Consider the following 16,679-nt stretch of genomic DNA (forward strand, 5'->3'; position numbering starts at 1 on the left):
GGCTTTCAGCCCTTAGAATTACTTTAAATTTTTAAACGGGAAGCAATATTAAATTTTTATTGAACAACACAAAATATGTGGATGGCCCTTCTCCAATGCCCCAATGGTCATTTCAATGCCCGAAATGACCAACACATTCCTTTTTCCCTACTCGAATGTTATCCCCTAAACTTATAACATTTGGCCAATAACCCCTTTCCACCATCCCCACATCCAATAGAAATTGATTTCCCTGCTCCTCCACCCTTCCCGCCCTGAAATTTTTATTACTCCCCCCTCCCACCAGGTTCTCGCCTTGGAACTCCATGCGGAGTTCTGAAGGCGCACGGGGACCGTAAAATCGGTGTGGGATGGCAAGTAAGTTTATTTGAATATATTTAATGGCAATCTACATATGGAGATGAAGGGCCCACCCCTGACCTGTGGCATTGAGGGGCCGGTAAAATTCAGCCCACTGTGTTTCACAATCTTTGCTACACAGCATACAAATATACATTTCATAAAGCAAACTTAATTTCAGACATAAGGTATACAATTTAACCATAATGTAATGTATTGATACACATAGTACAAAGTATAACCACTCACTAGCATAACCGTATCATTTCCTAAAAGCATCTCAGTTTAAAATATAGCAACTCATGCTTCCTGCAGCAGACCACAACCTCCACAATTTCATTTAAGCAATACAGTAAAAACAAATAAACAAACATAGCAGTTATTAACCCCTTAGTTCCTACACAGGAGACCACAAACTAATTAAAGCCTCAGCTATCACTTTGTGCTTTAATTGGTCATCTGTTCTGTCACAGAATGGACAATACAACTGGAGCTCTGATGTAATCCATTATAGACCTTACATGAACACATTTGCAACAAGTCTGCCTGTTTGCTTTTTCTCTTGCACAAAGCAGTCCATCGCTCAGTTCAAAGAACTGGAAGTCTTTGTAGGGAAGAGATAGAATCCCTGAGGTTGTAAATCATTCATTACTACTGTTTACAATGTTTGTGATAAAAGACTTTTGCTTTTACAAGCAATTCATCCTCCTTCCTGTCCCTCAATATATATTGACTATAATGATGTACAGAAATAAGCGGTAAACTTTAACAGTGTTTTGAATAGCTTCTGTTCTTGTGTTTCCAGGTGTGGGTGGATGCAGCAGCACAGATTTTCTTTTCACTTGGCCCGGGATTTGGTGTCCTCTTGGCGTTTGCCAGCTACAACAAATTCAACAACAACTGTTACAAGTCAGTCTCATAAACAATGTGTGAATTACATTTCAGCAAGTTATCTTGTTAGTCTTGCAACTATCGTTAGAATTATTTCCAATTTTTCATTTTAGCTGAAGGTTGGCTCCCTGTAGGTTTGAGCATGTCAATCCAGGAAAATTAAAAAAAAAATTCCTCTTTTAGAACCCAGTGTTGGGATCAAAATCAGGGCCGGATACAGGGTGAAGTTCTGCCCTAATATCCTTAAAGGTGCACCCACTTACTGCACAGGTTTTGTGCTGAATTGAGTGTGTTTTCATGCAGTGAATACACACTCACTAAGATCTTGGTTAAAGGGCCGTTATTGCAACAGAGTAAATGAAGATATTCATTCCATCTATTTAGGCTAGATTTGAACTCTGTCCCACAGGTGATGGGATGATGCTAACTTACAGCACCTGTCAATCAGGAACATCATTAGGATTTTGATATAAAGTGTATCATTGTAATTAGAATTATAAAACGTACTGTTGAATGGCAAAATTCAATACACACTTTTTGGATGGGTACTAAAACAAAAGCAAAATACTGCAGATGCTGAAGCTAAAATAAAAAAACAAAAAATTCTGGAAATATTCAAGTCAGGCAGCATTTGCGGAGAGAAACAGAGTTAAGGGCCAGGATTTAACTATAGGTGGATGGGAGCCGTCGGTGGCGAACCCACTTCCACCTCACCTGGGGATCTGACCCATATTTTTCAATTGTTGTGAGGCAGGACTTCCACCTGCTTGAGGTAGGAAGTCCCTCCTAATGGAGTTGCTGGCCAATCAGGGGGCCGGCAGCTCCTAGACCCAGCATTGCCACCGGGAGCAGTGGCCACTGCTGGGACTACAGCCCAGCTAGAAGTAAAGATGCTGGGGAGCCTGGAAGGCAGGTAAGTTTTGGTCACCTCGCAGGGGGTAATCGGTCGGGCCCCAGCAAGGCAATGGGGGATGGTGGGGCGTTGTGTTGGGGGTGGTTGGGTAGCGGGGGCAGCCCTCCATTGGGCACAGGATGCCCAATCATGAGGGCCCCCTCCAGTACGTTTGAGAGCCGCCTGCTTTTGTCAGGCAGCTTCTTTCGAGTTCAGGAGCCTGCTTGTCATGCGTAAAGTCTGTGTGGAGGCGGGCAAAGGCCCTTAGGTGGCCGTTAAGTGCATAAAGTGGTGGCGGAGACGGGAGTGGGTAGGGAAGGGCTCCTGGAGCCTCCCAATCCATTCTACGCCACCCACCCCCTTCCCCCACCTCCCGCCACCATCCCACTCTTTGGGGTGGTGTAAAATTCAGCCCAGTGTTTCAAGTTATTGACCTTTCATCAATGACCTGAAATGCTAACTGTTTCTCTTTCCACAGATGCTGCCTGACCCTCTGGATATTTTCTGTTTTTATTTTTGGATGGGTAGGTGTTTACTAAAAAGTTAAGTCTTTTATGTCTATTGACATTATCTTCTCATTAACTGCTCACATTGGGATTATATTGTGACCATACTTTGCTAAAACAAAAGGGGAGTCAATACATTAGAAAAGGTTGATCTCTAGAGTGATAAATGATGGCCACCCAGGAACTGTACCCACTGCAGACAAAGAATACATGCACTTGTCAAGTTTTTCCAATGAACGCAACCTTGAGCAAAGAACAAAGAACAGTACAGCACAGGAACAGGCCATTCGGCCCTCCAAGCCTGTGCCGATCTTGATGCCTGCCTAAACTAAAACCTTATGCACTTCCGGGGACTGTATCCCTCTATTCCCATCCTATTCATGTATTTGTCAAGATGCCTCTTAAACGTCATTATCGTACCTGCTTCCACCATCTCCCCCGGCAGCAAGTTCCAGGCACACACCATCTTCTGTGTAAAGAACTTGCCTCGCAAATCCCCTCTAAACTTTGCCCCTCTCACCTTAAACCTATGTCCCCTAGTAACTGACTCTTCCACCCTGGGAAAAAGCTTCTGACTATCCACTCTGTCCACGCTGCTCATAACTTTGTAAACCTCTATCATGTCATCCCTCCACCTCCGTCGTTGCAGTGAAAACAATCCGAGTTTATCCAACCTCTCCTCATAGCTAATGCCCTCCAGACCAGGCAACATCCTGGTAAACCTCTCCTGTACCCTCTCCAAAGCCTCCACGTCCTTCTGGTAGCGTGGCAACCAGAATTGCACGCAATATTCTAAGACATTATAGAAAAACTGATCCCAATTAAAAACCAACAAGCAAATGTACACATGTGGTAAGAAGATTTGTACGGTGCAATCTATGCAACAAGCAAAGTGTACCTTGAACTCAATGGTTCCTATGAAGCAAACACTCTAGAATATGTAATGTTCTGGTACCTTATGAAATTTCCCTTTAAATGAATGTAATATAGTGAATACAGTGCGTTGACACATATTCAACTTTGTGTTGTTTTCATGTTTATAAAGCACTTCAGTACTTTATAACTGGAAGGACCTTTAATGCCATGAAAATAGTACATGCCACCTGCCCCCCAGATTTCCATTGTAAGACCTTTTATTGTACAACAGCCTATATTATAATGCAGCTGAATATCAGCTTCGCAATTTAATAGTTGCATTTTATTTTGTGTTGTGAGACATTGGATAGAGCTGAGACCTCCATTTAAATGTGCAAACTGCAGAGCAGCCAAGCACAATTAACCTGGTACAGTAAGTATTCTATGCATTGATTAGAATGATTTTATAACCAATTCAGAATGTTTGCTCATCAATAGTTTGTGAGAGAAATTAAAATGTGACCATCTAAATTGAATTCAGGCAATGGACTATTTCTTGTTTACTTGCTTTAGGGATGCTTTGGTCATCAGCACTGTGAACTGCTTGACCAGTTTCTTGTCTGGTTGTGTTATATTTACTGTCCTTGGCTACATGGCAGAAAAGAGGAATGAAGAAGTGGCAGATGTGGCCAAAGACACCGGTAGGCTGACATTGCAGTAATAACATGCAAACTTCCAACAATTCTAAAAGTTAATAACCAAAATGTATAATTTGAATCACGGTGTAATTTTTTTTAAATTGAAAGAGCAGTTTTTAACAGATTGAGAGTTCTGGTGAGAAAGTAGTTTGAAGTTGATGGGCTTGCTGAGATCTTGCTTTCCTTTAACTAAAAACGCTTGTGTTCTTTAAGGAATAACATAACTTGGGTATTCTAAGTAGGAGGATAATAACCCATAGGCTATTTACAAATGTAGATATTGTTAATGGTTAAGGCTGAGAGTTATTTTGAGGGTTTGTGATTTCTGGGGCCCTCAACACTCTGAGTTGACAGTTATACGTAGAAAATAATATATTTAATCACAGTAGGGTCAGCTACCTATGAACAGCTTTCCCAACTTTTGTTTTGCTTTACTAAAATCACTATCACACAAACACCAACAAAATCTATTAAAATAATTTGTTTGAATATTTGAGATGGATGGAAGTTCTGTCTAAAAAAAATACAAGCATGTGCATTGTAGGAAACGGCCAATTATCCTTAACACAGCTCTTGAAAGCAACATAAAGACAAATTAACCACCTCATGATCCATTACATTTTATGCATTTACTTGAATAGTTTACAGGTAATTTGCAGAATAATACTATATGGTACCTCCAAATTAAATCATACGTTTAGAATGACATTACAAAAAGTAAATATAGAACCAGATCTATAACTGTTCATGAAAACCTTGATTATCTCACTTAATATCTGACATAAAACAAAGAGTTATCTGGGAGTGATTTACAATACAGTAATTTAATCGATATATATTACAGAAATTGTCATTGATGAATAAGTCAAAGGTGGTTGATTTTGGTTTGGTGCCAGTAGCAGAATTTTTTAATTCATTCATGGGATGAAACCATCTCTGGGCAAGGCCGACATTTATTGCTCATTCCTAATTGCCCTTGAGAAGATGGTGGTGATTCGCCTTCTTGAACAGCGGCAGTCCGTGTGGTTCTGGAAGCCCCCTCAGAAGCTCTTGCAATGGGCAGGAATGAGAAAATGAGAAACAACCCAGGATTAAAGGAAGCACTACAAAGAGGTGGTCATTCATTTTGAAGAATTATGATACCCAGAAAGGCTGCCACGGCAGTTGTAGAATTTGCACTTTACTCGTGGCCCTGAGACAAAAACATCCATTGATTAGAGGAGGAATGAGAGCGGTTATATTGGGCCGGAACGTGAGTTCCTAGATCGGGGAGGGGAAGGGTAATTTGATCTGGGCCTATATTCTCTGGAGTTTAGAATAATGAAAGGTGATCTCATTGAAATGTATAGAATTCTTAGAGGGCTCAACAGTATAGACGCTGAGAGGCCATTTCCCCCAGCTGCTGAGTTGAGAACTAGAGATCATAGTCTCAGGATAAGGGGTTGGCCTTCTTCCCATGAGCAGGGGAGAAATTTTTTCACTCAGAAGTTGTAAATATTTGGAACACTGTATCCCAGAGGGCTGTGGAAAATCAGTCATTGTGTATATTCAAGACTGAGATTGATAGATTTGTGGGCACTAAGGGAATCAAAGGCTATAGGGATAGGGCAAGAAAGTGGTGTTGATGTAGAAGTTCAGGTTCCAGATGACATATGGCCTAATCTTGCTCCTATTTCTTATGTTCTTATGTCTGGGCAAGTCCATGAAACTCTCAAACTGCTTTCTCACCAGAACTTACAATTGCCAAAAATAGTAATGGTGAAGTAATGGTGAATTCATGGCATACACCATGACTATGGTGCAGACATTCCAGTAAATTAGAATATGAGTAACTTCAGCCATTACATGCAGCATCCGAGAATTTCCTGAGATGTAAGTGCTGCTCCACAGTGGAAAAGTTAAACAGCTAACTATGATAGCTCTGCCCCATTAAAATCAATAATGAGATTGAATTTGCTGAATTAGGGCTATTGTGATCACCACAGCAACTCAAACCATTGCAGAATGGCACTTGGGGGGGGGGGGGGGGGGCTCAGTATCTTCGGTGCAATCACAGGAATCATAGTTTACTGCTAAAATTAAGAAATATTCATATTGCTCTGATTCGGAGCATTTTGGTATTATTTAATGTGGCAGTTTTGACAATGTTCAGGGTCACTGTAAAGCAGCAGAAATAATATCTATCTGGTGGAAGTTGGTTGCCAGTTCCCAGCCTTGACCTACCATCCAAATGTGACTTTTCCTCTATATGTAATGCAGATTGTTAATCTTGTGCATGTGGTTGTCAGTTCCCATTTGCACTTTTATTAGAATCCAAGTAGCAAACCAGAAATTGCGCAGGGAATGTGGACTGCTTAAGCAGCTGACGGCTTAAAGCCTTTGGTTTCCATGTTTGCACAACCTCAGTGGGAAATTGGGGGTTGGTGAGGTGGATGGAAGGGGTCACTATTCCTTTTAATGAACTAACCAGACAGATTTAAAAACAGCCCTGAAGGTGAATTAGCTATCTACAATTTCAATTTGTCCTCTCTTCTATCCAACAGTTTAACCATTAAACATTTATTTTAAACAAACCCGGGAGCAGGTAGCATCTCATCACAGTGGGTTTTTACCTTGGCCATTGGCCATGCTGCTCCCAATTCTCCATATTGCTGGTTGTGGCGTGTTCTAATTATTGTGCAGTACCTTGGTTAACAGACGATAAAACAGCACAACCGTCTAACGTATGGCATTTGTTGCTAATATCGCAGTTCCAGCGCATTCCGGGCCTTTGTTTCAAATAAGTGAAACAAGGTGGATGGAGGGGCAGTAAAGTTCAGCTGGATATGGGATCTTAATAACAACACTGACAATGAGACCTGAAGGTACACAGGATAATGTCATAATAGTTATTATAAAGAATTTCTGTGCTATATATAACAATTGTATGCCTCTATCTCTAAACTTCAAAGCATAAAACCCCCTCTTATCATAATATACTTCATGGAAGACTCCCCAAGAGCTACAAGTGTAAAGATTAGTTTGACAACACAATATTTAAGGTTCCTCTTTTACACCTTGTAGTTTATAATCCCAGCAATATCTGCTTTCAATGTGCCAGCCAAATGCATAGACAGATTTTTGTTGCTTTTCAAACAGTAACTGGGTGAATCTTACTCAAAATATTTTCTGACTATCCAGTCCAATGTTAATGTCTCACCTGCTGACTTATGCAGAATACTAAGAATAATGGAAGCTATGTACAAGTAGCCTGCTTATTTGATTCCCATGCTACAGAAAGATACAACCCAAGCAAGAAGCTAGGAGGCAGAGGGATTAAAGAAAGACAGTATTAACAGTATTTCATACTGACCAGTTTGTAATCTGCTTCTACCCTTCTCTGCCTAGGCCCCAGTCTGCTTTTCATCACTTATGCAGAGGCAATAACCAATATGCCTGCATCCACATTTTTCGCCATAATATTTTTCCTAATGCTGATCACATTGGGTTTGGACAGTACGGTAAGCAATAAAATTAGACTCTCTACATTTGTCACCTGTTGAAATTCCTTATGGCTGAATAGTATTGATTGGTTTCATATTTCAACCTTTCGAGGGAGCATGACGTTTGTAAGAATTGGAAGTATTTAATATTCTTATGTAAACTTGTGTTTGCTTTATGGGCTTGCTTTGAATTTTTATTAAACAAGCACCTATACAATTTTGAAAGAAAGTGTTCATAGAAACCTGTATCATCTACTCAGCTATCTTTCGACCTGTGTATATTTTCACAATGCTTTTCCAGATTTGAAAAGGGTTGGAAATATGCTTTTGAAGACACCCTCTGGTAATGTTAGTCGGATATTTGCAATAGAAGTAATCGTATGTATGTTGCATTGTGCTCTGCTCACATTGTTGAATCGCAATTACTACACGACTGCAATAGTTTTCATTTTTCACATTGGATTGGTGATCAAAACAATAGAAGTCCAGACTAAAGGAGCCAACTGCAGGCAGCCAGTAAAAAGTCAGTGTAATTGAATTGCATCAGCACACTGATAGAAAGGCCACACAGGTTTTGCATTGCTTTAGAGCACCAACATGCTGGATTGTAGAATGGCAGGGTGTGGATTTGCATCCAATCTTACCCCCTTGTGAGTTCCTGAATGTAAGAGAAGTTGGGGGAAGCTGAACAAGAGTCAACCACTTCCCCAGAGGAAGAGAAATACTGAAGAACAGTTCTCACAGGGCCTATTGGTAGTCTTAGGAGTAGGACTAACAGACAACTTGGATCTTGTCCACTGAATGGTTTGACCCTGACACATTGTGTAGTAATGGGTATTTATCCACATTTGCCAGTAGGATTCAGTTTAGGTTGGAAGAATTGGGGGCACACATTGGATAAGTGGGGAAATTGCCTTCAGTGGTTCAGCAGGGGTTTGTTTCCCAAGATCGAAGGGCATCTAACGTACAACCATTTAAAAACTGCATACTGTTTCTTCCAAACCACACTGGGCTTTTTTTTTATAAACCATATATAAGATAATCTTACAGTCGACAATATATCTGGAATTAATAATATAAACAATGACAAATGAGTGGTTGCCATGTGCAGTTCTGTTTTACAGTTCATTGTGGTAAAAGTCTTCATGTAAAATATCATTTTGGTATGATCTTTTGTTTTTATTCCTCAGTTTGCAGGCCTGGAAGGAGTGATAACAGCAGTATTGGATGAATATTCAGAGTTACTTAGAAAACGTCGTGAATGGTTTGTGCTTGGCCTGGTCATAGTCTGCTATTTGGGAGCTTTGAGCACCCTTACATATGTAAGTGCAAAGGTCTAACTTTAATCATGGTAAACTACAGGCCATTTCCTTATCCCTTCTAATTACACTAGAGTCTACTTAATGTGTCATCTTAAACTTAGTCTCTGCTTAATATCTGAATGTATTTACTTTGGTGCCTGTATTTTAATGACTCAGGTTACGTAAACATAGTTTGCACTTTGCCTCATCACAGTTTAATTTTTACAAAAATACTAACAGTGGTACTCTAGAGGTGATTCACCCATCCCTTCTCTTACCTTGTGTCTGTTTAGTATTTTATGTCTTTGTTTTACCTTCACCAATCCTATGCCTTCCTGTTAGCTGAACATGTTTGCAGAAAAACTGAAAACTTTTTATAACTGTCATCCCTCATACAATCAAACCATGAAGCAGAAGAATTTAAAGAGCAATGAGGAGAGAACAGGGCAGGAAATTAGCTTTGGATTGCCAGCACAGATACAATGGGCCGAATGGCCACCTTCTATGTTGTAAACCTTTATTAAATATCAAGATTGCTTGTTTAAAAAAAAGACATATTTTCTGACTTTTATTCTAATTTTAATTGAAATGTGGTTAAGGCAGCAGCTGTGAGTCCATAATGCAAAATGTGATAGCATAACCATGAACCATACCATGTTATTTGGGAAACCAGAATAAAGCTTTGTGTTGACAGCGGCAAGTAACCAAAATGGAACGTGTTCTTTTATTTTGTTTTGTCTTACTGATGTAGGTAAATTCAAACAGATTCTTTCAGTTAGCTGTGTAGTTCATTCCTTTATCTAAGTTGGTCCTCACCACAGCTCCAAGTTATTTTCCTTGATTAGGAGAACAAGAGAGCATAGTCTGGAGATATCTCCATCGACACGACCACTCCTATCATTAGCAGATGTATTGGAGTAGTAACCTTGGAGTAGAACTCAAGATTCAAATCCTTGCCAATTTTCTTTATCCTGTTCCCTCTCTTTTTTTTCCCCTCCCCACCCAGCAACTCAGATGTTTCCTTATAAAAGTGTTACATAACTCTTGACATTCAAGACTTCAAGTTGTGAGGCAAATGCTTTAGTTATTTAACTGTAACTGCAATGGTGCAAATACCAACCTGTTGAACTAAAACAGCATTTGGTTGCTTATTTTTTGACTCATTGCTTCCTGGCATGGCCATAGGACTTCTTCAACATTGCATGGTTGATGAATGATGGTTATTTCTACAGATTAACTGGGTGAAAACAGTTGATCCTAGTTGAACCAGACTGCCATAACTTCAATACTATCCAAGTTTTATCAACACAGTGTAAGATTATCCTGTTTTTGAGATATCAATATTATAATTTTGGAAAAAATTGAAACCTTTCCAGAGCTGCATCAAGTCTATAAATCCCAAAAGCTGGTGTTTTAATTACCTGGTGGTCCACCAATCAAATGAAAAGGTGATTTTTGTAACCTTTGATCATCTTCACCCATTCATGCTCTGGCAGCACAGTCCTGACTATTCATACACAACAATGTATACATAATTTTCTCAATACTATAATAACATATCAATCATCATCTTCTATGACCTTTTACATCTATGTGTGTGTATATATATATATATAGATAGATATAAATTGATGCAACAGCTTTTGATAGGGCTATTGACTATCTTGTAGTCTGGTTGAGGTGACTAACACAATATGATCTAGGTCCTAAGGACTCTCCTATGTAGTGCATTCACAAGTAAATGTCATATATTTCTTTAATTTCAGGGTGGAGCATATGTGGTGAAATTTTTTGAAGAATATGCTACTGGAGCTGCTATCATTGCTGTTGTGTTTCTAGAATCAATAGCAGTATCTTGGTTTTACGGTAAGTTACTTTATGCGGAAGAAAAATGCACAACATTGGAGTTATTTGATGAAGAATTGTGAAACACATTCCAAATCACTGCACACTCGGAGCACAAGAAGCTCAAAACTTGAAAGGGCTTTAATGGATTGCCCTTTCGTATTTGTCTACTGATTTCTCCTGATGAGATTTTACAATATACTGATCAGGCCATGCTTAAAATGTTCAGTTTGGAAACTATACCACCAAAATGATCAAGGATGCAATAAAAAAACCCAGTAAGAGTGATCCCAAGTGTAAAGGTGATGAGATAGATAAGAAATATTAGAGAAAACTTAGAGAAGATGTTTTCACTTAAAGGGAATCCAAAACTAGGGACTATAAATATGATAGTCATTAATAAATCCAATAAGAAACTCAGGAAAGACTTTTAACCAGAGAGTGGTTAGAATGTGAAATTTGTTACCACGCGGAGTAGTTGAGGCAAATAGCACAGATGCAATTAAGGGGAAGCTAGTTAAGTACATGAGGGAGAACAGAATAGAAGGATATATTGATAGGCTAGATGAAGTAGAGTGGGAGGAAATTTATGTGGAGCATAAACACTGGTATAGACCAGTTGAGCCAAATGGCCTGTTTCTGTGTTGTAGGTTCTATGTAATTTTGAGCTTTACAGCCTGGAAAGGAGGGATGGGGACTTCACTAAAATATACAAAATAATAAATATTATAGATAAGGTAAACTCAGTTATTTAAAATAAATCCGGAAAGTAGACCAATAAGAATAAATGCAAATTGATGAAAATTAAAACAGGTATCAGGAAAAATGTTATTCAAGGTCAATGTTATTCATGATCCACCAATCAAAGTAATATAGACCTCTCCCTCACTCTATCCTCCTCCAACACCCTTCTTAAAACCCACCTCGTTGACCAAGCTTTTGATCACCCCTCCTACAATTGACTTTGGGGGTCAGTGTCCATTTTTATTCACTTACACCTCTGTGAAGTTGGGACCGTTAGACTCTATAACGATACAAATAATTTAGATATTTAACAATGAATAATAATATAAAATCAAAGACAAATATGTGACTTTAAAATGGCGACAAAATTACATTTGCACAGCCCATTCAAATACTCCCCCATCCTCTAACTTTCACTTGAAAACTACTTAGTTTCGACTCCCTGTATGGAGATGGACTAGGTATTAGAAAATCTTCCAGTAAAAATTCAGTTATTTTAAATAACTTGTTGCACTCTCATACAGAATTACCAGGAGGGATCGTGTAAATAAAGAGCTGCTGTAAATAGAACTTTGATTTGTTTGCTTGATTCATGTTCACTTTCTTTTCTGTTCTTACTACTTTAGGAATGAAGCGGTTCTGCAGAGATGTTAAAGAAATGCTTGGTTTCAGCCCCGGCTGGTACTGGCAAATATGCTGGGTTGCGATTAGCCCAATTTTCCTGCTGGTAAGATTGGCCTTGAGGACAACACCTGGCCAGCTTGTTACTGATTCTTTTTGTTGTGCTTAGTAAGGTAGGGCACATGAAACTGACAGCACAAGTGTACCAGGGGTTAGATGTAACATTTCCCCCAGCATTGAAACAATAATGCTAATTCTCAGCCTCAACAATGTACGCTGTACTGGGTCAGTGCGATCTTTCTGCTTCTGCAAACTTTGTCTTTCTGGCCAAACACTAGCTAATGCCAAATGCAAAACCAGATGTCTGCTGTGCATCCAATGGAAATGGGATTGAAATGATTCATTCATGTTAGATCTATAACAGCTGTTGGGAAAGGGCCTTTCATCTCCTTTGGCTGGACCCAAAGGTGGAATGTCAGTGTTAGAATGTACTTTAGTACAGAGTCCTTGAATTTACTGATCCTTATAAATCAAACAGCCTTGGTGAGCTTAGATAATCAAAGATAGAACACTTTGATAGAAGCATTGAGAGTTTTCTTTCTCTTCCCTGTCAATTAAAGCTATCTTAGATGAAACAATTAATTACAGTATATTTAAATCTTTATAGTGATAGCCATGACATTAGACCTCTGTGAAGTGCCTGGGAATATTTCTCTGTTAAATGTGTAAGTCTTTTCAAAAAGGGGCTCTCACTTCCCTGTAAGGTCCTGACCCCGTACTAAGTATCAAAGGCACGAAACAAAACTTTGGATACAATTTCCACTTTACGTGGAACACCTTCATTAACTCACCAAGCAATAGTATATATTTACAACACCAGTTGCTTAGTAGACCCCTGTACAGGAGCTCTTTCCTGGGTGGTCATATCTGCTGAACGAATTCTTCCGCATAACTTCCTGTGACTGACCAAGTCACACTTCCTGGCTGCAGCATCAACGTCCTTGTGGGCTGTGGCTTTATACCCCTTTCTGACCCTGGTCCCTTGATATATAAGGTAATGTCTTGAATTGGCTCATCCGATTGGGTTTCAGTGCCTTATCAATCCCACCATGGCTATGCATGACCACCTGCATGTCATCATATCCTGCTCTCAGCAGGGGGTGGCGGGGGGGGTGGGGGTGGGAGGTCTTGGGTGCATACCTGCAATGAATGTGATATCTGTATCTTGATAAGGCAAGAAGGAAACCATTCACACATATTTCAAGAGGCTATTGTCCATGAGAGTGGTTGCAGACAGACTGTCTGATGTTGTAATAGCCAGGGCTACCACTTTGATGTCATGTCCTGACTTGTGTGTGTATGTGTGGTGGGGGCATCCTTGTTCAGGTACACCCTCTTTAATTTTAAAAAGTCCAATATGAACCCCAGTGATGATCTCTTTGGTCAGAATGCTTCTCCCTTCCTCCATGTTCTTACCATTCAGTGATCCCCAAATGTTGGTCGACACCACAACTTATGAACAGAAATGCAACAGATATTAACAAATGCCTCACAGCATGACCAAAAAAAAAGAAATATCCAAATGCCTTACAAATGTCAGCCTTCAGTTTGTGGTGGCACTTTTGCCTCGGAGTCAGAAGGTTATAGGTTAAAACCCTACTCTGTAAACCTGATAGCATAATTTAAAACTGCCACCATTGTTCAAGTGGACATAAAAGATCCCATGACACTGTTCAAAGAAGAGTGGGGGAGTTTCTCCAGCTGTCCTGGCCAACATTTACCCCTTAACCAACAGCACCAAAAACTCTTTCTCTGGTCATTTATCTCATTGCTGTTTGTGCAACCTTGCCAAGTGTAAATTGGCCATTGCTTTTCTCCACATTACAACAATGACTGCACCTCAATAAAGTACAGCACTAGCTGTGAAGCACTTGGGATGTCCTGAGGTCATGACAGGTGCTACATAAATACAGGTTATTCTTACTGTTGTAACAAAAAAAGATTTCTTGTACAGATCACTTTGAATTTGGCAGAAGGAAAAACAAATCATTGGGATTTGAACTTAGTTGACATGCAAGAAGTCTTGTGGAACTACTATTCTCCCAAATAACAAGATGGTTTTGCTTGTTTGAGAGATTAACTTGAATCAGAAGGAGGGTACATCATTGACAGTAACCCTCCACTTACAGACAGGAGTCAAAAGAGCAGCTTTGTTACTTATTGTGAAACAGTAGGGGGGGGGCAGGAATTGGAAGTTAAAATGTATATACCTTCATGGCTCACTTTTAAAATCATTTAATAAAGATTATCATCAGCATCCTTTGTCTGGATCTTCCTGGTGATTTTTTTTATTTGAATATGAGTGGTAATGTCAGTGAAATTGGTTTGGAGGAATTCCTGCCCCCTAGAATGTGAAGAAGCATGAAGTAACATACATGAAATTGATCCTTGTGGGTTAATGACTGTATACTGATAACTGCCTTTCAATTTATAAATTCAATAAAATCACTAAACCTGTTCCTTTAATGATGCCATTGGTATTCATTTAAAGAAATAGTATATGAGAAACGCTCAATCTTTAAATAACTGAACTGAAAGTATTCATTTCATAACAGCTTGATTTATACTTTTGAACTCCTACGTTTATGACGATGCAGCTTTGAAAAATGAGCTTAAATGTGAATTGATTTTATTCAAGTTGATCTTAATTGAGTTTTATTGTACTGTCCTCATCAGCCTAAATCTATCTAGTTCTAAAGATATTTTAGTGCCCTTTTTACAAGCATTTATGGATATTACCCCACAGAATTCCAGATGCAGCTTCTCAAAGCATTTTTTGTTATGAACTGTAAATACATAAAATTAAGAGCAAGAAAAGTATTTTAAAAATTAGTTCAGATGTTTTGGAAAGGAAGATTTTAAGATTCAAGAACAAGATTTACTTGCTAGACTCAAAATAGATATTGAACCTACATGAACCTATCTAATTTCGTAGTGATAAAAGCCACTTCACAGTTAGATGGTGGTGGGTTTAAATCCCAGACGATCCCATCAATTCATTACCTTACTTACAGTTGTGTTTCGATCCAGGACATTAGTTTACAGTTGCGTCTTTAAGCATAGTGGATTATCATCATGAAGAAATGCAGTGTTACACGGCAACACATTTTGTATAAGACAACTCACTGCATAATGCAAGTGATGAATTTGCCTGTGTTATGTCTGGTGAGGTTCATAGCTTGAGAAAGGTTACAATCCATTCATTGGAAATGCTGAGAAGTCTCATCACATTAATAGCATCAAAGCAGCATTGTGTTTATCTGTACACATACTTCTATTTATTTTTTAAGTTCAAATGGGCACTTGGTTCCAATAAGTATGAGCAATAACAAGACCACTGTGACACAATTTAACACTAACGATTGGTATGGTTTATCTCCAACATATCGATGCCTGAATGAGTAATGGTCTCAGACACTTGCCCCGTTTCATAGAAGGTGGTCTATCTTGTGAGAAGAGAAAAATTGGTGGTCAATTTTTGTTCATAGCAAGCACCTATAGAGCCAGTCCTAGGTGGTGGAATAACATTGATTGCAAAGAAAAGGAGTCACAAACAGGAATTTGTTAAAATATTCCATACTACTTAACTGCAAATTTTTACTCAAAGAAATTCTAAAACTAAGAAAAAATATTGTTTAAGCTTCCTGTGTTTCACTACAAATATAATTTGGAGATAAACTAAGGTGTGAAATCTTGAACACAGGAATTAAGTGTGTTGATAAACTGCTTTGGCAAAGGATCTTCTGAACTTGAGAGTTCAAGATACAAGTTGGAAGGGTCTTGGGGAAACTGAACTATATCTAACCTGATCTGGGAGTGTTCAATGCAAATTAATTGTCAATAGGCAATGCTTTCACACAATTTTCTCACTGAAATGGCTGATTTATGTCAAACCCTAATTGTGTGAATACTTAATAGCACCATCAAACTACTCTTTTAAAAAAAAAACACTTTTGGCATCACTGATTAAGGAGATATATGAAGTGTTGTAAATCTGTTTGGATTTGATTGTTTCCCTCTTTCCGTTAACAACAGTTGTCCTATTTTTCAACAGTTCATCATTGCCAGTTTCCTGTCAGCTCCTCTAGAACTTAAGCTCTTCAACTATACATACCCTTATTGGACTGCAGTAGTTGGCTATTGCATTGGTACTTCATCATTTATCTGTGTTCCGTCCTACATGGTTTACAAAATTATAATTACTCCAGGAACATTTAAGCAGGTATGTGGCAGATGTTCAACTAAGTGTTCATACTCAGTTTTACTAACAAGTGGAGAAAGGAAAATGGAGAGAGAACAGAATGTTCCGATTACTCCAAGGAAACTATGCAAGAGTCAACAGATTGACTATTTGAAATGCTCACTTGCTTATACACTTGTGTATTTTCAGAAGTGTGTTTGATATCTACTGATTGTTTAAATGTAGAAAGGATTTGTATGTTTTC

The 16,679-nt window shown here is 38.9% G+C and overlaps 1 protein-coding gene across 5 annotated transcripts in view; it reads left to right on the forward strand.

Moving 5' to 3' along the window:
• slc6a4a (solute carrier family 6 member 4a) overlaps positions 1-16,679 on the forward strand; it is a 58,814-nt gene that overhangs the window by 36,170 nt on the left and 5,965 nt on the right. For all 5 annotated transcript variants that reach the window (XM_068010438.1, XM_068010440.1, XM_068010436.1 and 2 more), the window contains exons 7-13: positions 1,145-1,248; positions 4,057-4,184; positions 7,569-7,681; positions 8,854-8,985; positions 10,731-10,830; positions 12,180-12,280; positions 16,289-16,456. In XM_068010438.1, coding sequence (XP_067866539.1) covers positions 1,145-1,248; positions 4,057-4,184; positions 7,569-7,681; positions 8,854-8,985; positions 10,731-10,830; positions 12,180-12,280; positions 16,289-16,456 — 846 coding nt within the window. The remainder of the gene's footprint in view (positions 1-1,144; positions 1,249-4,056; positions 4,185-7,568; positions 7,682-8,853; positions 8,986-10,730; positions 10,831-12,179; positions 12,281-16,288; positions 16,457-16,679) is intronic.

Source organism: Heterodontus francisci, chromosome 30, assembly GCF_036365525.1.
Source record: "Heterodontus francisci isolate sHetFra1 chromosome 30, sHetFra1.hap1, whole genome shotgun sequence".
Lineage (NCBI taxonomy): Eukaryota > Metazoa > Chordata > Chondrichthyes > Heterodontiformes > Heterodontidae > Heterodontus > Heterodontus francisci.